The sequence below is a fragment of the Ornithodoros turicata genome, chromosome 2, assembly GCF_037126465.1.
Source record: "Ornithodoros turicata isolate Travis chromosome 2, ASM3712646v1, whole genome shotgun sequence".
Classification (NCBI taxonomy): domain Eukaryota; kingdom Metazoa; phylum Arthropoda; class Arachnida; order Ixodida; family Argasidae; genus Ornithodoros; species Ornithodoros turicata.
In genome coordinates, this window is record NC_088202.1 from 118,611,067 (window position 1) to 118,639,004 (window position 27,938).

General features: G+C 45.0%; 2 protein-coding genes across 2 annotated transcripts in view; one reads left to right on the forward strand and one right to left on the reverse strand.

The window, feature by feature from the left end:
- LOC135383984 (glycine receptor subunit alpha-2-like) overlaps positions 1-26,003 on the forward strand; it is a 147,074-nt gene extending 121,071 nt beyond the window's left edge. The window contains exons 4-9 of the mRNA XM_064613259.1: positions 17,312-17,535; positions 21,122-21,204; positions 21,462-21,596; positions 22,465-22,808; positions 25,556-25,591; positions 25,691-26,003. Coding sequence (XP_064469329.1) covers positions 17,312-17,535; positions 21,122-21,204; positions 21,462-21,596; positions 22,465-22,808; positions 25,556-25,591; positions 25,691-25,864 — 996 coding nt within the window. The 3' untranslated portion in view covers positions 25,865-26,003. The remainder of the gene's footprint in view (positions 1-17,311; positions 17,536-21,121; positions 21,205-21,461; positions 21,597-22,464; positions 22,809-25,555; positions 25,592-25,690) is intronic.
- Positions 9,482-10,320, reverse strand: LOC135386437 (putative nuclease HARBI1). Its single transcript, XM_064616346.1, has 3 exons — positions 10,137-10,320; positions 9,692-9,961; positions 9,482-9,621 (listed from the first exon to the last, which is right to left on the reverse strand). Exons 1-3 carry the CDS (start codon positions 10,318-10,320, stop codon positions 9,482-9,484), a joined length of 594 nt encoding a protein of 197 aa, XP_064472416.1.
- Positions 26,004-27,938: the final 1,935 nt, after the last annotated feature.

Consider the following 27,938-nt stretch of genomic DNA (forward strand, 5'->3'; position numbering starts at 1 on the left):
GCACTGTGTTTCTCGTGGAGTCACAGACATTCTAGCTCTTCATTACTCCTTTCACATCTCATATGTCGACTTTGGATAACATGCAAGACAGCCTTCTACGCAACTGATTCATTTCTGTCGTGAAACCCTGACATGACATGTATTCCTAACCAACACTGATGGTAAACGTAACTTGCATATTTCTGCAGGTGCTGTAACGTGACCGCCTGTTCGCGATACAACTGATGTTTCTTGTAATAATGGCTTAGCAAATCTGTAGCGTAGGAGTAGCGATTCCGACTGGAGGTAAGGTCCAAGATACCGTATAAACGGTATGGTGCGTGCTTCAAGCTAAGACTCCCCTGCACTTGGTGTTAATCGTTAACCCTGTGTTACCAATTGCTCTATGTGACCCCGTTTGACAAGAAATATTGTTATTCGGTATTGGGAAGCAGGGTTGACGATTAACGCCAAGCTCAGTTGAATCTAATCTCGGCTTGAGTGTTAACTGGCGCTGGCGAAACCCGGCCTTAGCCCGTCAAATCTCTAGCACGATATCGCCATAGGGGGGGGGGGGGGGGTCGCGTACCCAAGGCGAATCTACCACACTTGGCACGAGCCCTATCATCGTCAGGCATTTTACGCGCACGGCCTCGGTCCCGTATGTGTAGCACCGCTACCCGTCGCGGTCGACCACCGTGCAGCACACTGGAGGGGAGGGGGGATATATTTATTAGACCAAGGGAAAAAATGGGGGAGAAGGCCAGCCAAACGGGACGTCGGTTTGCTATTCCACAAAGAAAAAAGGGAACTTAATGTGATCACAGTGGGATCACAGTTGTCCCAACCACTTACGGCTAGCGTAACTTCAATACACGAGAGGCGCGCATTCTTCTTCGTGAACCGCAACTCGCGATTCACATGGACGCTCACGGCTAACGTCAGCATGACTCAAGCAAAACAGAACTCCACAGTAAACCTGGGTGCACCCTGCAGGCCGTAAGCCCATCGAAAATTGATACATACGGCCCGAGGCCCCTAACTCTGTACTTTGGTCGCCAACGAAGTTTTGATGGGTTTATGTTGTCGCCGACCATATATCATGGACAGGCTAGATTTCTTTAGGCACTTCATCGTTCTTGACGCCACTTCCACCTCGTACTTGTCTTGTCGTGGTGCGCTGTTCCACGTTATCTGTACAGGTCAGGCCCGGCTTCCACGTTGCGACTTCCTATTGTGTTCGTGGGCCTGGAAGGCACGAATTCTTGGACTCAGAAGTCAGTTCCAAAAGTTTTAACAACCGGGCAAAAATATAGATGAGTTCCTATATACCGACTAGAGCATCAGAAGGATCACGCCACCTCAGTGACGCTTGTAGAATTTCCTTCACCTGTTCTGTCCGGGGAGTAATATTACTCTCCAGTAGGGAGAAAGGTGTTATGCTACTCCCTTGAGGGAGTGAGGAGACACCCCTTTGAGCGTAATTGTACTCTCCAAAAGGGTGTTATACATGTGGCAAAAAAAGGAGTTAAAGTACACACTTTTTTAAGCGTGCGGCTACGTCCGCGACACATGCCGGGTAGACCTGTATAGTGCACGTACCCTGGTCACTTGTCCACTCGGTACGTCTCATCACGTACTACAGTTTATGTTTAACCTCACGATGTTTGACCAAAGCATTTTTACTGCATATCATGCAAGACACATGTATACTAACCAGGGATACTAACCAGCTCTTCTTGCATAGTGGTTGGGATGATGGCTTTCCACGCCGAGACTGGGGGGTGATGTGGATTCGAATCGCGACACCGGCTGTGCTGTCTCAGGTTTTCCTTGGGTTTTCGGGCATACTTTTCTGGCGAATGTCGCCACCGTTCCCGACCGAGGGCGCATGTTAAACCCCTGTCCCCCACTGCTTCCTGCTGTTCCCGTTCCATCTGTCCACATCTGTAAGCCGCTCCTCGCCACAGTTGCTTCGCGGCGCTAACGCCGAAATTAAAAACATAAACACGGATAAGATCTTCACTATGGCACGTTCCTGTTCTGCGATGACATACTTGAACATGATCTATTTTACGTTATCACTATCGCATCCGTAACCATCCGGGAGCACCAAATATTGACATTTTCATTACTGACGCTTGATTTAAAGGGGCACTAAAATACAAAACCAACTTGCTCTCAAATGCAACAACAACAACAAATAAATTAATGATAATGAATGGGGAAATTCGCCACTTAAGTTGCGGCCCACTACCCCAAGGCACAATGGGGCAGGATGCGATGCGTCCTGATGATGAGGTGATGAACGATGCCAAATAGGGTCGATATGGTCAAATGCAAGTCCGGGCTTTAATTCGTACAATTCAAACAAAAGTAGTTCACACAACGCTACCGTTTAGAATAAAAACACAATGAAAAGAGAACCGTCTTTGGAGGCAACGAGTGGGATCCGGAGGAGGCAAAGTTTGACGGCATCCAATGAGACCGCGGGAGAAGCGCGCACATACCTATCGTGGGCGTGTAGATTTGGAGCGGGTCCGATCGTAGTGTTTCGTGTATGCGCGGCATGATGAGCACTGCTGCATTTTTCAATACCGACTCTCTGCATTGCAGCCCACAACGATTCTCGCGAATGTTCCACTGACAACATTTATCTTCACGTCCTTCGGGCAGCGACGCCAGTCAGCTTCGCAACGCGCAATATGTTTTTCACCGGGACTGCTTCATGGCGTGGACTAGAAACACCGATGCACGAGCTGAAAAGACGTTCACTGTTTAGCGCCGAAGCAAGAAAGAGTCCTGTATGATGTTGATTGTAGCCTCGTAATGGAATCAAAGTTTTGAATTGTTATAACAAGTACGAAATTAACATAGTGTGTAACGTAATTTGAAGTAAGCTTGTTTTTGAATTTTAGTGACCCTTTAAATACGAATGATGTATGTATTAAAGATAAGAGCTTAATTTTACGTTACGAATATTGTTTGTTCACGTCGTTGTTTATGTGACAAGAATACCTCATCCCGTCGTCACACATGTAGCTATTGTTGTTATTGCCATATGCTTTTCAACACTCTAGTCTTGGGACTTACGTCGACGCGAGTAACGAAATGAGTAGTAGCACAATGCTGGTTCCTATATTCGCCACAGTGTTCTTTTCGCACTCTTCTAGAGTAATGCGTTGCCATTATAGAAACTTCTTCCAGCATCATTGGCATGATATACTGAACAATTAGTATTGATACAACAACAACAACACCAACAATAAATGAAGAAGTGATGATGAGAGTATTGATAAGCAGATCACGAACTTTTACATCTTGGAACGTTGAATAGAACTGTGGAATTTGCAACTGACCATTTGCGCTACACCCGTTCCCACGGATTCGCCAAGCAAAGAGACTTCGCAGTAAGGTGCCCCGGATATACACGTGTCCCGGTTCACACTTCCTATCCGTTCAAAACCATAAATCTCACTTCCCACTTTGACAGCGGGGCATCACCTAACCGCTTCCCCTATACAGCTCCAACACGAAGAGGACGGGACAGCGAGCGCAATTTTTCGGAAGGCACCGCCTTGCAATTGCACTGTACCTTTTTTCGGGGGGCTTCTTCACTGACGTTTCCCGTGCTTGCTGTACTTCCCTGTTGCAGTTTCTACTCTCTTCGCTTGTGCTTGTGCACAGTACTTCATTTCTGGCTGCAGTCATTTCGACCCATAGCTATGATAGCACTAGGTTAGCGAAATGTTCCCTCTGGGGCTCTATAGTTAAACCTCATAGAAGTGGATTTCCCCAACACTGCATTCCAGACGACGAGTTTAGAACATTTCTCATTCATTGGTTCCCTTCAGGTTATTCTTGGACGCATATATTTCATATCAAAACATTACGATGCATTTCCTACGCCGAATGTAAGCTACAAGTTATATCCTTTTTACTGTCCTTTGTGAAGACAGAAAAAGTCTACTGAGCTCGCTTCGGGGTTCCAAGATGAACCCCATCTCTGTATGCAAATGAGTGGCATGTAGCTGCGCTACGCGCGTAGAAGGTCAGAAGTCGTCGTTCGGCGCACTACAGTATTGAGTAGGATAGTTGCATACGAAATAGGAGAACACAGTAAAAAAAAAAACGTTTCGGAGAAAGGGTATCGATTTAACGGTGCACGTCTGTTTGTGCTTTTTTTTATCGTTTCCATATGCAGTTACCCTCATTTCCAGTAGAAGTTTGTCTCTGTACGTGCTAAACTCGCTTTCACCTACGGTATACATTGAAAATTCGTATTGCTGCTCCTCCCATGCGGATTCTCGGGCGCATAGTAAGGTAGCATTGACAGCACGTTATGATAATGAGGAGAAATAATGCGAGCACGTCATGAGGATGGCAAAGAGCATGGAGCCAATAGATTTTATCAGTCATCGCCGGAAGTACACGAATGAGAGCTGAGAGTGAAGAATGAGCTGGTGTGACGCTTAGTTTACGAAAAAGTTGCAGTGCAGTTAAAATTTTACAAAAGTTTGGCATTTTCTCCTTGTGAGAATGTGGAGAGCCTTCCATTGGATTTCATATTAACCCTTGAGATTTTACTTTTAGTTTTCGTTATGAGCCGACAACTGTGGTACTCAAGGGAACCTTCCAATGCTCCGTACACCATCGTGCCCTGACGAGCCACCTCTTCCTTTTTGTTTCTTTCGCAAGCAATCCTACCACCGGCTGTGCTGTCTGATGTTGTCCCTAGGTTTTCCGAAGGCTCTACAGACGAATGTCGGCGCAGTTCTCCTGAAGTCGGTCCAAGACGCATACTAACCCCCTGCCCCCACTCCTTGCTTCTGTCCTCTCTCCATCTGTCCACACCTGTACGCCGCTCATAGCCACAGTTGCTTCGCGGCGCTAACACGGAATAAAAAAAAAGTTCTTCCATTCTTTATTGTCTTATCAACTTATCGACTTAAGTGCTGATATGCTTTGCAGAATCGGTACGTTTCAGCTTGTCAAGTTAACAATCAAACTCTTCAAACTCAAACTCAATCAAACTAAAAAAAATCTTACATTACATTACTTACAATTACATTACATTTCTTACATTACTTACAACTATCTTACATCTTACATTACATCGACGCTGCCTCCGAGGTCCGCGTTTTCAGTGGCTATATACTAACCAGCTTGCTATGTCTTCACTACTTGTATACTTTTCTGGCATACTACTCCGTGAAGTGGGCCCAGGGCGCACAATCTCCCACGGAGCTGCATGAGGCTACATGACTGCAAGGCATATAGCGTAAAAACAATACGAAGACAGAATGAGCACGACACGACGCCAACCGCATCAAGAGGCTACATCGGCACGCAAACCGATCCGCAGCGCAATGACACCACCGCATTGCTTTCATATCGCCGTCTGCCATCAATGATTCTGAATTACAAAACTTTCGTGGCCTTCGAAAGTTTTGTAATTCAGATTCATTAATGTCAGACGGCGATATGGCCTTCAACATTGCTTCCAGCACAGTGTGTCGGAGATTTCCGGCGCACGTCAAAAGTACCCCAGGTGGTCGAAATTATCCGCTGTCCTACCCTGCGGCACGTGCAGCATGTCGCCATACAAATGGGCTGACTCACATTACGTGTAAACCTACTCCTAATTATATTCCACGTAATGTGTTCTTCTGCACGGGAACGTAGAACTTGCTAGTCATAAACACTGCTGCGGACTTCAAGCTATTTTCCGTTCTCTTCCGCAATTTAGTGATAAGAATTACCTTATATATTGGAACAATGAAATCTTGGCCTGCAATGCAAGACGTCAGACGCCCTGAGATGTCAATGAGAAATATCAGCCAAAGCTTCGAATCGAATCTTTTGTTTAAAGTAGCATTTCTTCTACGTTCTATTAATACATCACTACACCAATATAATACGTGCACTATTCTTGAAGCGTTTGTAAACGACAGCAATGTAGAGGAAGCAATAGTGACGGAAAACTATCGATAATACTATCGATAGTCCACTGTCTATAGTAAGAAAACTATGGATTGTACAATCGATAGTCGGCTATCGGAAAACTATTGGGGAGCATATAAAAATAGAAAAAGAAAATGCATCACTCCTTTACAAGTTTCACAATACAACGCAGAGCAGTTTCCCTTCCGACGCTCACCTTGAGCTTCTCATGCCACTGAAACCATCCTCAATGTTACGTGATACTCTCTGCACTCGATTGACTGGCATTGCAGTGTCGTGACTGCGTACGATTTTACGATGCGCATTTTCTTTCGCTGCTTGCCGTGCATCATTCATACATTACAGCTCAACAGAAAGGACTTGTGTCGCACGTGATTCTGTTTTTGTTGTCACTGTGCCAGTGCGAAAAGGAAGACGAGAACGAAAGCATCGATAGTGAGAACCAAATCTAGCTATCGACTGTAAAGAAAAACAAAAGAACAGTACTATCAATATTCAATTGTCGTAAAACTTTATCGTAGCTTTTCAACACCATGGATAGTACTATCCATAGCAGAATGGATAGTACTAGCGATTGTTGATTGTCGATAGTACCATCGTAGTCAATTTATCGATAGTTTTGCATCACTAGAAAGCAACCGTATGGTTGTATGTTTATTCCGTGTTCGCGCCTCGAAACATATGTGCATAGCTATGAGGGGCGTACAGCCGCGGGCAGATGGAGAAGCGCCGTAGGGGTTGAGGCAAATAACATCCAAGGACAAACACGAGTCTCACAACGCCCAGTTGCATACTTGAACTGCCATAATTCAATTTCATATGGAGAAAGGACAGCAGGAAGAAGTGGAAGATAGGAGGCCGGCTTAGTATGTGTCCTTCCACGGAGTTCATGGGGAACTGTGAAGATTCGATAGGACAATCTGTGAGAAAATTTCCCAGGAAAAACGTCAGATAGCACAGCTGGTGGTTTGCTTCAAACCCACCACGTCGCAGTTTTCAGCACGACCTGGGGCGCGTTCTTGGCCATCTCATCGCAGCGCAGCCGTCAGCGCTGTTCGTCACCGTCACCGCGACGCTGGGAAGATGACGATATGCACGAAGTAGCCAAGAACGCCCTTCAAACACGTCGTCGTCTGCTGCGCTTCCGCTCTCCATATCCGGGACGCTTTCGTGACGCTACTCTCGCTACCCGACGCCTGTTTCTAGCTAGGAAAATTAGAAACACTTATCGATATGATGGTTGTTTCTGCCTGAATTGGATGTCATTTCTTCTGTTGTCAAATGTAGCTGCATTTTACCCACCGACAAAGAGCTGGCACCGTAATTTGGTAACAATAAAACCGCAACTTCACCTCAGCCAATGAGAACTTTCCAAGAATCGTCTGCTATCTTTGTGAAGCCGTTCTCGCCGGATACCCTTTGTTGAAACAAAAACATGCTAGTTCTTTTACACCCTGGTAAATTTACTAATTACATGTGACAGTAAGTATCCAGCCGTGGTATATCGGCTGCTACACCTGCTAAATACGAGAAAAATGTGTTATCAACGTACTTGCAACTGAAGCGAAATGGTGATATCCGAAGTGCGAAGCGCAGAAAATGCAGCTCCTAGCCTATATGGAAGAATTCCCGGACCTGTGAAATAACTGAGGGACATACTATTCACGCACCCCACACAAAAGGTATGTGTACTGCTGTGATCGAATAGTATGTGGACAAGGACTAGAGGCACTTGTACTTGGTACCAGCTCAGTGCTCATTGTACATTTTTATTTGTATTTAAATAGAGAAACTGAACAAGAATCGACAATGTCGACTCGCACATATGTGATGCTATACATGTGCTACCCATTTACAACAGATTTACATAAACCATGTCACATTATGTAACACAGTGCTGTTTTGCAGACCTATCCTCGGCCCACACAGGACATCCTAGGTGAAGATCTCTCTGAAACCACGGTGCAGAGAAAGCGACATATGAAGACCAAGACGAAATTGATAAAATATAGGTTCCAGATTTCTGCTGGGCCAACGCATCAGTGACAAATGTTACTAGACCGCAAACCCCTGCACAAGGATCCTCAGGTGCTGAAACCACAAGAATGTCGCCCCAGCTGCAGGAGGGTGCCAGTCCTTGTTGTGGACCAAACCGTTTGCATGCTCATCAATGAGGTGGCACAGCTTTGAGAAGTAAACATATTTATCAATACCATTCTGCTTTTGCTATTTCACTGATTGACTTCCACACAATTACAGCGTATTTCTTTAAAATAGACCTTTTCCTGGGTCCTGGCTTGTTGTGCACAGTTACTCACACCCTGATCTGTCCAATGACATAATACATTAATTTAATGTAAATAGAGAAATAAACATGCAATGTATAGAGCTGTGAACTGAAGTCAAAACTGAGTAGTTTGGTATGCAAGGCTATCCAACTCGAACTGAGATAAGGTGCTACCGTGGCTGAAATGATGCAACAAAATTCACAATGCATACTGATAGCTAAAGTGTACAACTGCAAAGTTAAACATGGACCCAACGCAACAAAGTAATGGCATAACATATTGACATACATAACAGTAGGTGCAAAAACAAAACACAAGGTGGCTCAACAACCATCTGGCCACCCTAGCATGAACACAGTTGAACGGCATGTTAGCGAAACAAACAGAAGACTTTCTAACTTTTTGTGACAACCATAGTTGCGAAAATCAAACGAAAATGGAGAGGCTGTAAAGTGTGAAAAAAGACTTACTGCTCTCAAAGCACACACTAACAATTACAGGTGATGCACAAACGACAAAGCAGTTGTGATGATGTATATACATTTCTTGACAGGCTGCTAGAAGTACCTGTTGACAATTGTCTCACGTACACGCATTGCCTGTGATATGAAGGAGTCATTTCGACTGATTGGTTCACCCTCCTCCTCAGTCACTGTAACTGTGGCACTGTCATGTTCTGTAGCTGCCGGTTCAGGCTCCTCTGCAGGCTCAGGCAAATTGTATGAAATGCACATATTGTGTAGCACAGCACAAGCAGTGATGATATTGCAGGCTCTGTCTGGTGCAAAGTGAAGGGTGCGGTACCTTTGCAGGCACCGGAATCGCATTTTCAGCACTCCGAAGCATTGCTCGATTCGAACCCTAGTCCTGCTGTGAGCTGCATTATATGCCACTTCTTTGTCTGATGCCGGAGCCCGGAATGGAGTCATCAACCATGGCTCAAGGGGGTAGCCAAGATCTCCTTTGAAGAAAATGATATGTTACATATATGTGTGTGTGTGTATATACATATATATGTGTGTGTGTATTTGGCCCACAAGCATTGAACTTACCGAGCAGCCACTCCCCATCGTCGAACAGGACTGAAGCCCTCTGCCGTATCCTGCACATTGACCAGACAGCAGCGTCGTGACAGCTCCCCGGATAGCGTGCATTTAGGTGGAGGATTCTGCGATTAGCATCGCAAATCTGTGCATGAACAGTAACGTTGATATTTTTTACCATAGCGACATTGCTACCAATCATCTATTCTAAAAAGCATGATTCCCATCACGTACCCCCCGCACGTTAGGTGCATGGTACCCCTTGTGGCTGTAATAATTGCCATCAGTGAAACGTGGATCCTTGGTGCTGGGTGCTATGATTGCGACCGCTGTGCCGTCGACTGCACCTGCGTGAATAGGGACCCCATAGGTCGTAATAACATTCACCTGAGCCCTGAGCGTTCTTTTACAACATACCAAGGCATCCAGGCAGGCCTGCAACGTCGTAGAACCCACGTTTCACGGCCAGCTTCTCCTCCGGTGTTTGTGGGAAGCGCAGGTACTTGGGTGCGAGATGTTTTATCACAGCCAGGCTGACGGCGTGTAGAGACTCCGAGACAGGGCCCTTGGTCGTGGTGAAATATTCTTCATGAGCTATATTACCAAGAAAGGCCCCGGTCCCGTAGAAACGCAGTGCCATGAGCACCCTTTGTTCGACGGTAAGCGTGGTGGATCGCCACTGCTGCGCTGCAAGTGTTACGATTGTGAGTACAGATACTATCCACAGTGAAGTTATCCCACCTTACTTTACTATATGTTACTCTTACTCTACTCGCTCTAGCGATATTTAACATGTTGAAGACCGCGTAGAGGCAATACAATGACAGCACTTCGCCATGAATAAATGAAAAGCAATACATACGTCGTTTCAAGTCTTCCCTGACGGCATCGCAGACTTCTCGAACTGCTTCTTTAGAAAGCCGGAAGTGCCTGATGAACGCATCGTCTGACAGGACGGTGAATGCGTCACTGTTAGAACGAAATACGCCTGTTATTTCGTCCTCACGCACGCCAACATCTTCGAAAAATGCGTAGAGCTCCGCCATGTTTTCTTCGCAGACGACGCTCACTGAGGACGAACGACGCAAAGATTTCCGTCGTCTGTCACCCTCGCCAAATGACGCGCTAAGCGATCGTGGCCAAGAACGCGCCCCAGAGCGTGCGTGCGAGAAAACATCCCATGTCATCATCACTTCTCCTTCATTTGTTGTTGTTGTTGTTGTTGCGTGCGTGCGTGCGTGCGTGCGTGCGTGCGCGTGTGCTTCCGCGCTGACAGAATACGCTGGTCAGCAACTATTCCAGATGGAATGCGAAAATACTACTACAACGTGTTTACTAAAATCCAGTTCGGCGCCTATAAAAGGACAACTCCTGTCAAGTTTAATGCAGTGACCAACACGCCATCATGCCCGATTGTTGTGCTCGATCTATTAAACGAGCCGCCTCTGAGACTCTTATGGTTAATAAATCAACGCTACGTTGAAGAAGGGACAGGGCTACCAACAGTCAGGGTTCGACCTGCTTGATACGAGCACTACAACCTCCGCTAATTCGAATGTAATGTGACGCCATGTTTCCGATGTCATTATTACATGTAAGTATAACTGGTGGCGGATGAGCTGAACGTTACCCCTAGTATCTGGTCACTTTCAACCATTTCCGAAGATTTCCTGATTTTAAGAGTTTCTGCTGCAATTATGGACATATTTGAGATTTGTCCGGAGTTCTGCGTCTTCCCGAGGCTTCCTGTGGATGTTTTTTTTTATATTTCTTGCTGTTCATGCACATTTTTCACAAGAGTGGGCAGATCCAGGGTGTCGAAACGAAGCGTCTTTCGTTCCGGTTTTCGTTCGGGTTCGATAATAAACGGTCGGGTACCGGTTCTGCTTCGGAGCAAAAAAATAATGGTTCATACAGGTTTGAACCGGTTCCGCTTCTGGTGGGCATATTCATTCACAGAAAAAAAAATCAATGTTGCTAAATGTAAACCCGTTTATTCCGCATACATGTTATTTAATATTAAGAGGCCGCGGTGAAATTGGTAGCTCCTGGATCCTGTAGGTGACTGTCTGTTCAAATAGACTTTCTCCTTTCTTAAAGCGCATGATACAGACGGACGTGTTTGTCGTGATGTAATACGTAAAGTACTTTCTTGCTGGATTGGTGCGATTGCGTCCCATCCGAATGTCTGTTATTGCTGCCTAGCTAACAAGCATCACCGCATGAGTACGATGCAAATCCAGGAACACCTTCACTCACAAACGCGCTCGACGGCTCCGTGCTCCGTTTTCTTTTCTTCTAGCCCTGTCCACAAAAGAGGCGCCACTTCGCACGCGCTTGCCCTCGCGGATACCTAAATGTATTCAACTTCGCTGCTCTCAGACAAGGGACGCCTTGCGCGACATTACCGATACAGAAGCCGTTACGCAGCCCCCTTGGGTCGTTGTTTAGTTGAGGAGAGTTTGGGCGGATGAAATTAAAACGAACACTACGGCACATTGGTAGAGAGTCACAACCGGTCACATGTACCTCTAAGTCTATGTGCGCGAACGGTAAAACGTTACAAAGGGAGCCTAAGGGTCATAGTATACCGACATACATTCCACCGTAACCGTAGTCCTCGTAAAGTATCCCTGACATGACTTCAGAACATACGACGTCAGTTTAATTCGCCTATTCGTAGTCCAAACCGGCGAGGTTTTTTTTTTCTTGAACCGAAAACCGTTAAACAAAGTTTTCGGTTTCCCTCCTGAGCGAAAAAAAAACGTATACGGTTTCGATTCTGTTCCGGTTCGCACCGAAATAGCGTTTTTTTTTTTTTCATTTTTCGGTGCCGGTTTTCGGTTCGCTCCGACACCCTAGGCAGATGCGATCCCGTTTGAACTAATAATTCAACATTCGTCTTCTCTAAACTAAAGTGCCGGTTTTTACCCATTTCGTATTACCAGAGCTGCAGGCGTGAAGCATGCACACACCTTCCTGCTCTCCTCTCTCCATCTATCCACATCTGTACGCCGCTCACAGCCGCGGCCCTAACACGGAATTAAAAAAAGATACGCACACATCGTCAAGTACGTACAAAGTACCATGTAGCTGAGTCGCAGGGGGAGACCTGCCTTTTCGGCCGAGGGGGATTCTAACATTAATAAACGGCTCACTCAAACGGCATTTGCTAATTCGGAGCTTGCACTACCATCGTTACACATTTGGATATCACAAGTGGGCGGCGACGCTATGGGGGTGAATGGCATGGAACCCGTTCTTGCCTTGAGATATACATGATCGACTTGAGAATCTGTGACTGAATATATCACGGCAATACTGTGTTACTGAACACGGAAGACTCATAGCATCCCACACGCGGGGTGCACAGCACTCTTTCAATGGCTCAAGGGAACAAAAGTTTATTGTGGCAGTGGTGATTGGGGCCGTGTGACGGGAACTATTGTCATGAGCATCACGAAAAGCCAGCTTTTCCTTGTTGATTACCCGCATGACCCTCAGTGTGATAGTCAACGATTGCATGAGTACCAAACAGATTACTCAACGTGCTTGTGCAGGCTTCTGGCTCTCTTCAGCAGGAATATACTTAATGGATGCATATAGGGAAGTGTTCAGATGACTGCGTCAGAGACGTAAAAAAACTGTGCGTAAAAAAAACACTTTCCCTACCCTGAAAATTTCTCCGCGTAACCACTAACCTCCTTATCTTTCGGAATGCTCGCCTGGGGTCACTAAATAGGTGTACAGAGTATCGCGTTCCTTGTCCGCGCCGGAGCCCCCGTTCCGTGTCCGCGATTGGGCCGATCGTGTCAGGAGGTGAGAATGGGGCTCGTTAAAAGCGCCGCCGTACGGGCCCACGGCGCATAATACGTCATTTCCGGTCATCGTCATCCATCATTTCCATAGTGAAATCGGCGAGTGTTATGGTCGTGTCAGTATATAGTAGGTCGTGGTCATACCTAACCCTTCATATACCATGCCAAAAATGAGGACGGTGCCCAGAAGAAGAACAGTTTCTGTTCGAAATATCGGCTGCTCTCGATGAGACAATTCCCTTAATACTTCCCTACCGGTTCGCTGGATTTCTACCCATCTGCGTCAAAGTTGACTTTTCATACTCTTTATTTTCTATTGTCTCCGTGCTGTTTTTCATCGGTGCTAAGTGATCGTATGCATAATTTGCACGAAGAATGGCCTGGAATCTTAAGAGACTAAAGAAAACGGGGGGGGGGGGGACATAAAACTTAATATTACGAGGAGCGGACGCCGAATGGTATATCCTAGAGTGGTTCTTTTAGCACAGCGAATTTTAACTCGCGATATACGGCTGTGCCTTCGGGTAATGCCAACCGAAAAACTTAATCTTGTTGCTGCTGCGAGACTTTTTGCCCGGTACCCATCTCGTGCTTAACTAAATGTTCACTGCTACCGTCATATAAATGCAACCTTTCGTGAACTACTTAAGCGCGCTCGTTAGCGAGCTCACCCGCGTTGTGAAGGAATGATGAACTGCGAGAGCTCTGCAGCCACGATTTCTTTTTCGTTTTTCTCAAAGGAACTGGTAATAGGACACGTTAGAGTTCTAACTCGTGCGGATTCTGTCGTGATTCATGATTTCTTTCAGGGCTAACATGTCCATATTTTTCTTTACCTTCTTAACTAAAGTAAACTTTGGTTTCGTCCTGTAAATGTCCCTTTTCACTGGAAAATAATGTAGGAGAAGGCATGACTGCGTAAAAGCGAAGTACAGCGGTCGAATAGTCTGTGAGACCGTTAAGAGAACTTTAGAGCTAGTAATAGTGAAAAGTCACCCTATTCTCTTATCGGTTAATGTCAGTGAAATACATATCGACAAGCTGTGCCTCCCACATTGCCAGCAGCATGTACCACGCACAGAGCGGGAATTTTGGCGTAGAATTTTGTGATTTATTAAAGTGAAATATGCGCCACGAAATACTTACATTGCCATATCTCGGAAAGAAATTGAGAATTACTGTACAATTGTTGTGCTTGGACATACCTTTGACTTCATTCTCATATCTCACATCTAAAATTACGCATGTAATGGAGCAGTGTACTGCTTTCCAGTGGTGAATCATCCCAGGTCATAGTCACGATTTATTTGTTGTTGTTGTTGAGAATTACTGCCGAATTGTGAACTCTGCCGTACCTTTAGCGCTTCCTTTCGTTATTACTAGGTGTTAAAGGAGAATTTGTTAAACTCAAGAACGGAATATGAACTGCTACTTCACACCTTAGTTGGCATACGTATCACATACATACACATACTTACATACTTGATCACCATGATACTACATGATCATTGTTCTGTTCTTGGGCTTCGACACTAGTGCATCACATAACAGAGCCACGAAATCATTTCATCATTTGAAAATGTGAGACAAAAGCGAAAGGATATTGTGAATTAAATGAGAAACTGAATGGTTTGTTATGGGGGAGGGGGGGGGGGGGTCGGAAGATGAGTTTTAAAGATAGAGCGGCGAGGAAGCAGCGAATCGGTGGTGACGGACATCCATACTTAAAACATTGAGACACAAGAACACCGAAACATACACGACAAATTGCGTTTGATCCGCATCGTGCACGTTGCTGCGGTGTCACGGTTTAAAGTATGGATGTACCGAATGAACTGCAGAGGTTTGAGAGAGACGTAGCATTAGGGGAAAAAAGAAGAAGGAGAAGAAGAAATGTGGCATAATCACACACAGACGTCTTCCTAGCGCCCCCCCCCCCTTGTTTTTTCATAGATAACAAAGGAACCTTGCGTGCCACAGCCACCTGCGTCCTGATTTTATGGGAATACGTTCGCAAAACCAAATAAACTACAAGTTTTTTTCTTCTGCATTGCTCTAAATTGTGCACCAGAACGATGTCCTGAATAATCAATTTGCTCCTCCGTCGTCTTACGACGAGTGTCTACGTTTCCTTTGCCCTAACAGCTGACTTTCAAGGAAGCGCTTCTTCTTTTCTGTGTATATAGATGGGCGCTTTGGGGGGGGGGGGATATAGGTTTATTGCAAAACAAAACAAAAAAACACGATAGAGGGGAAAGGTTAGCCTGGCTCCAGCAGCCGACTTGCTATTCCCGCTTTTGGGTAACGCGAAGAGCCTCGCGGAAGCTGGTAGAGATCCATCGACTGAAATATGTCACCAGACGGCGGATATATATAGGCTGTAAAAATCCAGAAAAAATCCGAAAAAAATTCCGAAACATGAAGTGAACTATGCAGCGCCAACTTTTAAACACGTTTATTTTTTGCGTCTACAGCGACTCATCAGACTACTAGCCTCTCAACGCTCAGACTAGATAAGGAGAGTAACGCACTGTGTTCCGGCGGAAGTCCTCCAAGTTCTCCACCATATTGTGCTCCAAGTTCCCGTTACTAAACATTTGAGATTTGTCTTTAGGACCAGGTCATATGTTGAGGCTCTAAACGTCGCACGTTGTTACGGGAGCGTTTTCAGTGACATATGCTCAGGCAGTCACGCTATGTTCATACTACATCGTCGAAAGCGGCAAACGCGGGGAACTCATTCGCCGCTTACGGCTTTCGCGACCCCTCGCGCACACTGTGCTCCGAACGCTGGGAATGCCGACACTATACCGTCCTCCACTTCAAAAACTGACCCGTTTCATTCTTCGAACTGTACTCAAGCTCCGGCATCTCCGTCGTGAGCTACTCTCACGGCGTTCAGTGATGTAGTGTGAACGTACCTTTACAGATTAACAACACTGCAGGTGCCTCGCGAAGACTGTATACGTTCAGTTTGAGGGTCAGCTTTATTCCAAGCGTTCCTGGAGTAGCTACCAATAGACACTTCAATAGATAACACTATATCCAAATATCATTCGATATCCGGAGACAGTCCTTCTGGTCTCAGTTTCTTTTTCCCACCAGCGAGACTCTTGTAATCGACATCAACTTTCGCCGTATCCTTTACGACATTAAGTTGAGTAAAAAGTTGCGGCGCGTACTCCGACAACGGGAAGGCATCCACAATGTTCAATGATCACCACACCTAAAGCATACTAGCTTTATAAATTTTTATATTTAGCATATAAGCATTTATATTTGTATCGAGGTGCATCCAGCATGCGCATGCACGGGACTGGGTCAGCCCTTAGATCTCGCTGCGGCGTAAACCACGGGTTATCATAGAGTTCGTTCTATCATAGAGTTATCATAGAGTTATTTCTCCTTGTTTTTTTTTCTTACAAACATACAAACAGTTCGTTATCGAAAATAATAATGTTAATATTAATGATAGTTATGATAATGGTAACGATGTTAATGTTAGTAATGTTTAGTGTTAGTAATAGTAATGTTTCCGGTACCTAAGAAATTCAGTTTTTCGTTTCCGTCTCCATTACTGTTTCTAGACGATTTTCGGGAGCGGTTTCCGTTTTCTCAGCGTATTTTTCTTTCCGTTTCGGGATCAGGTAAAGGTAACGAAAATATTTTCGCCTCATGCAGAATTAGTGCGTTTAATTTCCATTTCCGATAGTTTCTATGTCACACTTGTGTATGTGGCCTTCCCCGACCACTCATACTCTGTAGTCGGTACAGACTCCGGCACCAATTTGGGACCACTCCGGTACAAACTCGAGCACAGTCAACAGTCTCGTTGGCTTGCGTTGCGGTTTCGTCCGGATTGGATTGGGCGCATTATTTTACTAACCCGAGGAGCTTGGGAGCCCCCCGTTGGAACCTCTCTGCAAGAATCGTGCGCGTTGTCCACATGTATTTCGCCATCAAATCATACGGATAGCTGATTAGATGCAAATGAGAGAATACTAATATATGCATATTTATTTATTTATACCCTTCAGGCAAAGCAGTACAGAGGGGTAGCGTGGGTTAGTTATAATTCGATGGTACATGCCAGCATTCATACAAAACAATGATGATGGAAGGTGATTTCACGTCATATACCTCTCAATGTATTGTCAGCGCTTCCACTTTTTTCTGATGAATCCGATAATACACTAATTCAGGATTGTTTCTCCTGCAGGACTACGAGGTGGACCTTTATCTAAGGCAAACGTGGATCGATAGTCGACTTACAAAGTCCACTCTGTCGAGGCCGCTGGACCTTAATGATCCCAAGCTGGTGCAGATGATCTGGAAACCCGAAGTGTTCTTCGCCAACGCTAAGCACGCAGAGTTTCAGTACGTCACCGTTCCAAACGTGCTCGTCAGGATTAATCCTAGCGGAGAGATTTTGTACATGCTCAGGTAAATATACTGTTGAGATTCATTTTTCTCCCGCGATGAGTTTAAGCTGCCGCCACACTTCTAAATTTTTCTGTCAGCAACATTAATAACCACACCTGTATGATACATGTGTCGCTAACCCTAACGAGTGTGTCCGTACTCGAAACCTTTTGCAATAAACCTATATTCCCCCCCCCCCTTTTGCGCAGAAATTCGTCGAGGAATAGCGAGAGGCACCTTAACATCATACATCGTCAACCAGTAAACTGTATGCTGATTCGTGAAAAAAAATTTATAAATGGCGGCGACGTCCATAATGGTAACCAATGGTGGACTACTTCTCAGTGAAACGAAGCAAGCATCACCAATCGCGTGTCGCCTAATTGAGAGCAATGCATGTTGAACTGGTTGAACTGGTTGAACACCACCCCACGTTGAACAACAACTACACTGCAATCAAAGACGTCGTGCCCCAACGTTCAAAGTCTAGGCGGTAGAAATCAACTGTAGCGAGCCACATACTAAAGCGAACTGCTTTATTCATTTGCTCTGACAGAACCCAGCGAACGAATATCGCGGTCTCAGTGTCCCTTTATCCCTGAAGTGCTGCTGCTTCCTTGGTTTGTTTACAGGCTCACTCTCTTCAGAGAGGTGGCAATGGCATGTTGGCAGTGGCAATGACTGCAAATAGGTGGCAATGGCAATGAGCAAAACTGAACTAAATTAAATGAGGGTAAAAGTTCAGCTGACGGAAATTACCAGTGAAGAACTCTTGTTGAATGACACCGTGTAGTTCTTGAAAGCTGAAAGATTGAAATATGACAGTCGTCGAAAACCCCCGACAACGGCGGTAATCGAACGACGCACATCTTGATTGCTAGTCACGTGCTCCAACCACTACGCTACACCAGCGCGACTTACCGATAACTTCTCAAAGGGTCCCATTTAACGAACAAAACGAACACGCTCTCTCTTCACATTCTCTCCTAATGCTCTCTCATAATTTATATATATATATATATATATATATATATATATACATATATATATATATATATATATATACGAGGGTGGTTCCATAAGATTCCGGCCCGACCAACTTTTAATAGTCACAGAGACGAAACAAGTGTATCACTTTTCGACATAGTCACCCTTAACTTCGATACACTTTTGACACCTTTCAACCAGCATTCGTATACTCTTGAAAAAATAGTCCGAAGTTTTGTCCGCAAAATGCTGGAAAACTGCCTCTTGCACCCCACTATCGTTTTCAATTTTCTGTCCTCTGAGATCCCTCTCCAAGTTTGAGAACAGGAAGTAGTCACTCGGTGCCAAGTCCGGACTGTAGGGTGGGTGGTGGATTTCTTCGAAGCCGCACACCTTCAGTGCAGCCTTGGCAACAGAAGCCGTGCGGACAGAGGCATTGTCCTGGAGCAACCGGACATCTCGACTCAACCTGCCGCGCCTCTTTTCCTTGATGGCGTCTCGCAGTCGGTGCAGGAGTGAAGCATAATAAGTCGCATTCACTGTGGTGTTCCTCTCTTTGAAATCGATGAGGAAGATCCCGTGACAATCCCAAAATATTGTTGCCATGATCTTCTTTGTGAATTGTGTGACCTTGGCTTTTCTTGGGGGTGCTTCTTCTGGTTTGCGCCATTCCATCGACTCCTTTTTCGAAAGGGGATCATAGTAGAGCACCATAGTCTCATCCCCTGTGACAATTTACTTCAATATTTCTTCTTCGTTCTTTTGACAGAGCTCCAAAAAGTATTTGGCACAGACGACGCGCTGTTGGTTTTGAACTGACGAGAGAAGTCGTGGCACCCATCTCGCACTGACCTTTTTCATGTGAAGGACCTCGCCGATGATGCGAAAAACGGTTGTTTTGGAAAGCCCCAGCCTCTCTGAGATTTCCTTCACCTTCAGACGCCTCTCGCTCAGCACTTCCTCCTCGACAAGAGACAAATTTTCTTGTGTCACCATTTCCACTGGACGACCATTGCGTGGATCATCTTCAATGGACTCTCGCCCCATTCGAAAGTGCTTAGCCCAGTCTTTTACCGTTGTGTAAGACGCAGAGGCTTCTCTGTACACGTTGTCCAGTCGCGCTTTAATTTCTGTAGGCGAAAGTCCCTCTTTTGTCAAGAATTTTATCACAGCGCGCTACTCGATTTTTTCCATTTTAACTGAAGAGTGCACCCTGGCTCTTTGAAATGCCGCTCTTCGACCGACAAAAGCATGGAGAGGGTTGAAGGTGGAGCTCCGGCCCTCCAACAGATGGCGTCACGCGTCCTTAATCGCATTTTCAAATTCGCGCGCATTTTCTACCTCGGGCCGGAAACTTATGGAACCACTCTCGTATATTCGACTCGAGTACCCCGCGAGTTGTGCGTGACGTATCCTAGAATAGCCACTTTCGACAGGATATTTCGAACGACTGGAGTTACTCACCGCTGCAACCTGGCGGACGTGGAAGTTTCGAGCGCTGCATTGCACCAAATTGGAATGGGCATTCAGGAAAAAGAATGGGGGCTACAGCCAAGTTCCGTTGAAAATCTGTGTAATTCGGAGTGAAATCGAGTGCTATTAGTTGTTATCCTTTGTGTGTTTGTGTGTTTTCTGTGTGTGTGTTTTCGTTTTTGTGTCCCCTGCTCACGTGCTATACCGCAAGCAGTCCACAGTAAAAGATGCATAACTTCATTCATTCCTCGCGAATTATAGTCAGAGGCACAAAATCAAACGTCAAACGTGCCCCGCAGAATTAATTGTGGCACTCCAATAATATTTACATCAGACATGCGTACAGATTGGCAGTAAATAATGTACATCTAGTCCAGCTTACGACATATGGAGTTCGAGTGCCTTCCCCAAAAAGTCAGACCATAGAAATTCTAACCACGTGCTGTGTAACCATTCTGCACAATTGAAAAATACTATTTGATGCAGACACGCGCACGTTTTGAAAGTGCTCCGCAGTTTTGATCCAACCTTCCATCTAGGTAGTAATCTTCTAGTATGTCACAAGGGGAACACCGGAACATTTTCCTAAGCCAACATAAAACGTAAAGCTTTCAAAATACGGTCTAGACCAAGCAGAACAGTACCACCTGTCGTGTATCTAGACGGCAAAGCCGCACACGCATATGTATGTCGTCATAACCCCAGCTTACCCTACTTAGAAGCAGAGTAGAGAAGAGTCGTTACTGTGGGTGACTCTAACTATTTTTTCGCCGGAGAGTTATGACACCATTTCCGCAACTCTAAAATTTTAGTCGGGTTAAGAGTAACTTGGAGTTGCCCGAGTTCAATAAAAACAAAAAGACCCCCCCCCCCCCCCATAAGTCATTCACGCATCCATACAACACAGGACCAGGCAGTGGCATCTGGTGAGCATCATGGAAGGTGTACATTTCATGTTCTTGAGCACCTTGACGATTGTGTGCTGTTCGACTGTTTGTGTGTTGCAGCTTCAGAACAGTTACCTCCCACCTTGTCGAAGGCTGCTTCTGCAGGGGTGTGATAGAGCAAAGATTAGTTTGGCAAATTTCGTGAGGTCGCCCCGATATATAGGTGATCCAGTACAATGTCGCTTGATTTGAACTTGCAGGCTGAAGCTCCGTTTTTCCTGTATGATGGATCTTTACCGGTACCCTATGGATTCTCAAGTTTGCAGCATCGAGATTTCTTCGTGTAAGTACATATTGCACTGCCTTGTGACTACGGCACTAGGAAATACTCTAGAGAGCTCATCCCTGCCTTTGCCTTGTTTGACATCACAGTGTTTCTGTCCACTTTTAGCGCTTTTGGTGCGAACACGCAGTTCCGACCAACCGAAAAGTGCGATTTTTACATTGAATAATGAATCTGAATCAGAACCCGTTTTCTTCGTGAACGAGTTCGTTTTTTTTCGCACTATGTATGCTACTATACCACCTTCCTTTCTGCAGTTTCGAAGACTACCGAAGAATTACTCCTGAGGTGGTCGGACAAAGAGCCTGTGATACTTTTCGAAAATCTAAAATTGCCGCAGTTCGAGATCGAGAGAGTCAATACGTCACTTTGCAAGGAAAAGTTTCATATCGGTGAGTATGTAAATCATCATATGTTGCGTCACTTGGGGGTTGAACATTTCTTCTTCCACCAAACAAACTTTTGTCTGTTTGTTTGTAAGAAAAACAGAGGGGAAATTGAACTCGTCTCCCGATATGTTCTGTTAATCCTAACATAAATCCTCACCCCCACCCCCACCCCCCAAAAAAGAAAAAAAAAACTTCCCATGTGTTCTACTCGCAAGTACTACTTCTTTTCGTGCATCAGCTCACGAAGGATGCTAATTAAGTATGACTTAGGAGCTCGTCCATGCGTTTTCTTGCATGATGTCGAAATGAAAATGTGTCACGGAATAGTTACCCAGAGGGTGATGGAGGCGGGACTGCCTTCCTCTGCAGCACTTCTGAAATATTACGTTAGCGCACAACTTGGTTATTTCCGGTTACCTCACACATTTCCATATACGCTCGGCAAGCGTTCTTGCGCTCGTTTCTGTCGTGGCGCATTATCACCTGGAGCCTAAGGCAGTTCTCTATACTCTATATGCAGTTCCCTAAGGCAACACTTTCTTCGGAAACCTGAAATGCATAGGAAACACTGATGATAGATGTTGCTCGATTGGTATTGAGCGTCCTCTAGATATTGAATTTTTTTAGGCACAACAAATTAAAGCTCCGAAGGCTAGTATAAGCTACAAAAACGTTCTCTCAGAAGCCCTACATAATCATCATCTCTGCGCACTTGTGTTGCTACAAGGCTGTCGCTATAGGCTTGGAAATTATCGCACTTTCAAACCACTTGGGTTGGTATTAGTGTAACACGTTATTTAAATGTTGAATAGAACAAGGTTGATGTCAATTGAAGTTACATAACGACTGTTCCGCGTGGCACGCTTTGCAGGTGAATACAGCTGTCTAAAGGCAGACTTCCATCTGCAAAGGTCTTTAGGATACCACATGGTGCAGACATATTTGCCGACCATTCTCATCGTGGTCATCTCTTGGGTGTCCTTTTGGCTCGATGTCGATGCCATTCCGGCCAGGGTCACTCTTGGCGTCACAACTTTGCTCACCATTTCTTCCAAGGGAGGCGGAATTCAAAGCAATCTTCCACCAGTTTCATACGTCAAGGCCATGGACGTTTGGATTGGCTCTTGCACCTCATTCGTGTTCGCTGCTCTTCTGGAATTCACATTCGTCAATTACCTCTGGAGAAGGCTGCCAGACTCTCGACATCATCCTCAAGTAAGAAAGCCGTTACGTATAATTCACAAAATGCATGTTACTTCCCAAAGGGAATCTATTTTCTCCTGAGGGGCAGGTGATGGGAGCTGGAGTAGCACATTCAAAGGATGCATTTAAAAATGATGATGGTGGTGACGTGCATAGATTGTCGTTGTTAGTCTCACGCTGGTATAGGTAGCGACTCGAGTGTAGCCAACACCACCTGGATAGAGAAAGAGAAAGAGAGCTTACTCGTCGACGTGACGTAACAACTAATAGTCAGCCAATCAGGATCGTGTTTTCAACGGCGCCAGCCAATCACGAACGTACTTTCACCGGTCGTGGCCATGAAGACGAACCACCGTCGTCTGCGAGTGTTGATTGTACATCCCCAGCTTAATAAATGGGAAAACTTGGAAATAAAGCGCAAAACGGTCCCAAACTTTCTCGAAACTGATTTTCTGGAAAGCGTGTTGCACTTTTTGTCTAAATATTCAGGACTCCAGGTTCCAAGTAAGCTGCAATCATTGGCCGGTTCGTGAATTCGCTTAACGGCGAATTCCAGTAGCAGACGAATTCTGACTATTTATGTCCACGTAGCGAAGGAGGGAGAGGAGGCAATAAGCATGCCCTCTGTATCTAGGTGGCGTTGGTGTAGCTGGATGAGATCAGATGATGAGGAGAAAAAGCTGACCCATGCCAAGCACCAGCGACTCAAATTTCTGTACCAGGCATTCAGTGATTGTTCGCGCGTATCTCTTACGCCAATGTACGAACAAACGTTCTGTTTCTACAACACAAAAATAACCGTTAAGTCGCCGACATATCTAACCAGTAATGAAGAGCTGTAAGAACAGATAACCTTCTATTTGTTTCTACTTTATATTCTAGTATGTTATTATTTCTTACGCCAGTTTCAGTTTGAGACCTGTGGGTCAGCTCGGTTATGACTGATTCCCTGTGTAGGTCTGACGTGGCAGGATTTGTAGGTCTAGCTGTCAACTCCGTCACAATAAACGTCGGAGTTCGGAAGTTTTATTTGCTGAAGTTACATGCATTTTCATCTTGTTTATATGCTATATCTGTGTATTACCAATTGCTATACATACTACTATACAGGGTGTCCCAGAAAACGTGTCATTGAATTATAAGAAAAAAACTACGCCACCTAGAATCACGCGGTCAACAGCATTTGTTCTTATTAGGTTTTTGCCACCTCCTAATGTGAATATCATGTACTCCAAGTTTAATTATGTAAATATTTGCGAACTGAACTCGCAAATTTGCCAAGTAAAGGTCACTTTTTTACCCCACCAGTATGAAGAGCGTGCCGAGTTCACTCAAATTCATGATAATTCACAGTGATATTCAGGAGCTATCCCATCGGAAAAAATAGCCGAATATCATGCTTTTAGGAGCATCGAACCATAGCGCGCGATGACTTTTTGAGCGCAATCGCTCCCAGTGCGACGAAAGGAGGTTCCGAAGCCAGCCCACAGAGTGATAGTAGAAAAAGTAACAGTTCCTAAAATTGGGAGAGGGAAAGCATTATTCCAGCGAAAATCGGGCGTGATAAGCCGTTCCTGTTTTATCTCTTTCTGCGATGTCGGGGAGGGCTGGGTTTCCAACCTCCTTTCGTCGGGCTGACAAAGATTGCGCTGAAAAATTCATCGTGCGCTATTCTGTGCGACCTCCGTAGAGCATGATGTTCAGCAATTTTTTCCGATGGGATAGCTCCTGAATATCCCTGTCAATTCTCATTAATTTGACTAAATTAGATACGCTCTTCACATTGGTGGGGTAAAAAAGTGACCTTTACTAGGCAAATTTTCGACTTAAGCTCGCAAAACTTTACTTAATTAAACTTACGTTACACGACAGTCACATGAGAAGGTGGCAAAAACCCAGTAAGAACAAATGCCATTGACCGCATGACTCTAGATGGTGTAGTTTTTTTATTACAATTGAATGACACGTTTTCCGGGACACCCTGTATATGCCGTGCCCGACACTCACTATGAGTACTCGTGAGAGCTCTTCATGTTAAATGGATAAACGATTCCGCAGTTCAGGATATGCCGGTGGCTTATCGTTCGTCATTTAACGCGAACTGCGGGAGCGAATCTCGGCGTATGAAGATAAGCGCTGTTATGCTAGTTTGATGAGTGGGAGAGTCCATTTGAACACTTGCGTTGCTAACCACCTGCCCGCAAAAAAAAAAAGAAAAAGTGAAAGAGTCCTTAATGGGCACTTCTAAATAAGCTTCGCTCAGACACAGCTCTAGAAAGTTGTTGGTATCCCATATTAGGCTCATATCTTTATGAGGACAGGGGCCTGCAAAATAAAATAATAACAGCAGGGACATGGATCATTGCGTCTAAGCGGAAGTATTGTAGGGATGACTTCCTCCCTTGTGCACCTAAGTATACATACTTCTCGTTCATCTGCGGTACAGCACGAAATGTACTGTTGAGGACACGGTTAGCTAAAATCGCCTGTCAGTACTTCGCCGTCCATACTACCTCGGTTGCGCTTGAAGGTGTTGTGTCAATATTTTATTTCAAGATGGACCATGTGCTGCACATGTTCATTACACCTGGAGACTTGAGATGAGATAAACCACGGAGTGCTGATTTTAGACAACTGTGTCCCTTACAGTACATTTCTTCAGTGCGGTGTAGCTAGATACTTCGATAAAAAGAGGTCAAACGGGTCAAAGAGGTCTTCGAGGTCGTCAAGCAATGTTGATGGATGGAATATTGTTTCAGGTGTCAATAAATGCTGTTGAGAAGCACAGCATTGAGGTAAGCATATGGACATCATCGTGTCTTGTTGGACGTTGTCGTTTTGAGTGTTCACAGGGCGATTGAGTATTCACCGATGCGTCGAACGGTCTTTTGAAGGCTCGCCTTACTCAAGACAAGAAAGGTCATGTGGAGGTGAGCAATTTCGTCGAGAGCTCAACTACCAATGTGAAAGTAAGGGCCAAACGCATCGACCAGATGAGCCGCGTTGCGTTTCCTGTGCTGTTTCTGCTCTTCAACTTTGTCTACTGGCCGTACTACATCGCGTCCTAGGCTATGTTACGATCACGTTTATCTCAACAGTGGTGCATACTTGATGAACATTTATTTGGAGTGTTGGAATAAAATGGTGTTGTGCGGCACGCTGTAGACGTGCTTTATCGTGTGCTGTACAATAAACTACAAAAATATCCCGGTACAAGACGGCTTTATGCAGGATCAAGTAACAGCCAGCCACCAAAAAGGGCCAGTTTACAGTGTTCAGCTTTGCTATAACTTTCCCTGAACAGGTACGGTAAAGCTGATGGTGTTCTACAGAAAGCTTATTTGCATGTCATTCACGATGTGGGTGGAAGGCTGGTGACATACACCGCGTGCAATGAAATACAAAGTGTCCAATGACAATAACGACGCTATACAACATTACATAACTACAGAAGACACAGCATATAGTAGAGTACGAATTACGAAGTTACGAGTTGCGATGAGTGAGTAACGGTGTTGTATTGTTGACACTATGAGGTGATCCACAAAAGATTCTGTACTCATCTTCCTAAGCATTTCCTAAACGTATAGCCCACTCGTTAACCGTACCTTGCCTATTGCTATCCCAGAGTCAACGACTGAGACGAGTTCTAAAACTTTACCACATTGCTATTGCACTGAGGTGCAGCATCCCATCGTATATGCTCTCGAGGAGTGCCAACTCCGCTAATGTTAGAACAGCGTTCGTGCATTAGACAACATCGCACAGCCCATTCATGCGCACAATCCTATTGCTCTCGCACGCAGGTAAAGGAAAGGTTCGAGCAAAATCTGCTGTACGTTCCTCCTCTGCCGGCTCAGAGCCTCTAGAAAACATCAGCCAAAACGTATAACAGCATATACCAATCGGGTTGACGTATCACACACTCGACTGCAGAAAATGTTCGTATTTTATATCTAGTGTTGTAATCCCGTAGATGAAACTGTCTCTTGTACTATTTCAATAGGCGCTTTGATAAGTGCTTTATATGCAGGGACATTCGTGCCAACAACCCTTTGGAAAAATATATAGGAAGAATAACAAAGCGTAGAGCGTAGAGAACAATGAGCGCAGTAACCGTGTTTGCGTCAACCGAGATAAATAAAGATAAAGATAAACAGTAACAAATTGCGTCTCTAAAAGCCACTCTCGAGATTTTACGTCGCGTTTCATTTTTAAGGCTGCCCTCACAGGGCAAAATGCTTTTAAACGTAACGTTAGAGAGGTTAATCTCCTTTTGTTCATGCACTGAAAACAAAGGCTTTCAAGCAGATTCAACTTGACAACACTTCATTCAGAATGCACGTCGCGCAAAACTTGCTTGTGTTACATAATCCCTTTGAAAACGCAATCACCATGGTCCTGTATTACGAGCGTTTTACATAACGCCGTTACAAGTAAAGGAGTTATTGTAGTAGCTACTTTTTATCGTTTCTTGCACTACTTTTTTTACATTTCTTACTTTTGAACAGTGTTGTTGGTACCGCAGTGCGCACTACAAAAATGCTCTACACGCGCCCACGTGTTCCGTAACTGGGACTATGCGTCAGCAGGTTCTTACCAGCACGCCTACCACCACCACCAGTCGCACCAGTTGGTCACACCTGCGCGACGTACGCTTCCATTTTTTTTCTACCTCTAATCTAATCTGATCGCTTGGGCCCTGAAGAGAGTTACACTTCAGCTTTGACTGGGGACAGTGCGATGCTCATATGAATGTGATATTGGTCTCCTTCGTCGTGTAATATTGCCTCGTACACATCCCCACCTTTACTATTACACCCCACTTTTACTACACTTTTACTACTACAATACCCCATATGCACACAATGGAGAGACCATGGCCGGCTGTTACCAAACTTGTTCGGACACCATATAAATACAAACAATATTTATAATTTCAGCAGAAGCAGCGGATGAAGTATCACGTTACTTTTTACGAGTAACGGTAGCGGTATCACGTTACTTTAAAAAACGGGTATCGATATTGGTGTTTCGCTACATTTTGCTTGAGCAACAAATATTGGGATCACATTACGTTACTTTGGTGACGGGTACAACACGGGTTCTACGGTATAACCGGTACAACAACAACTGGTACAA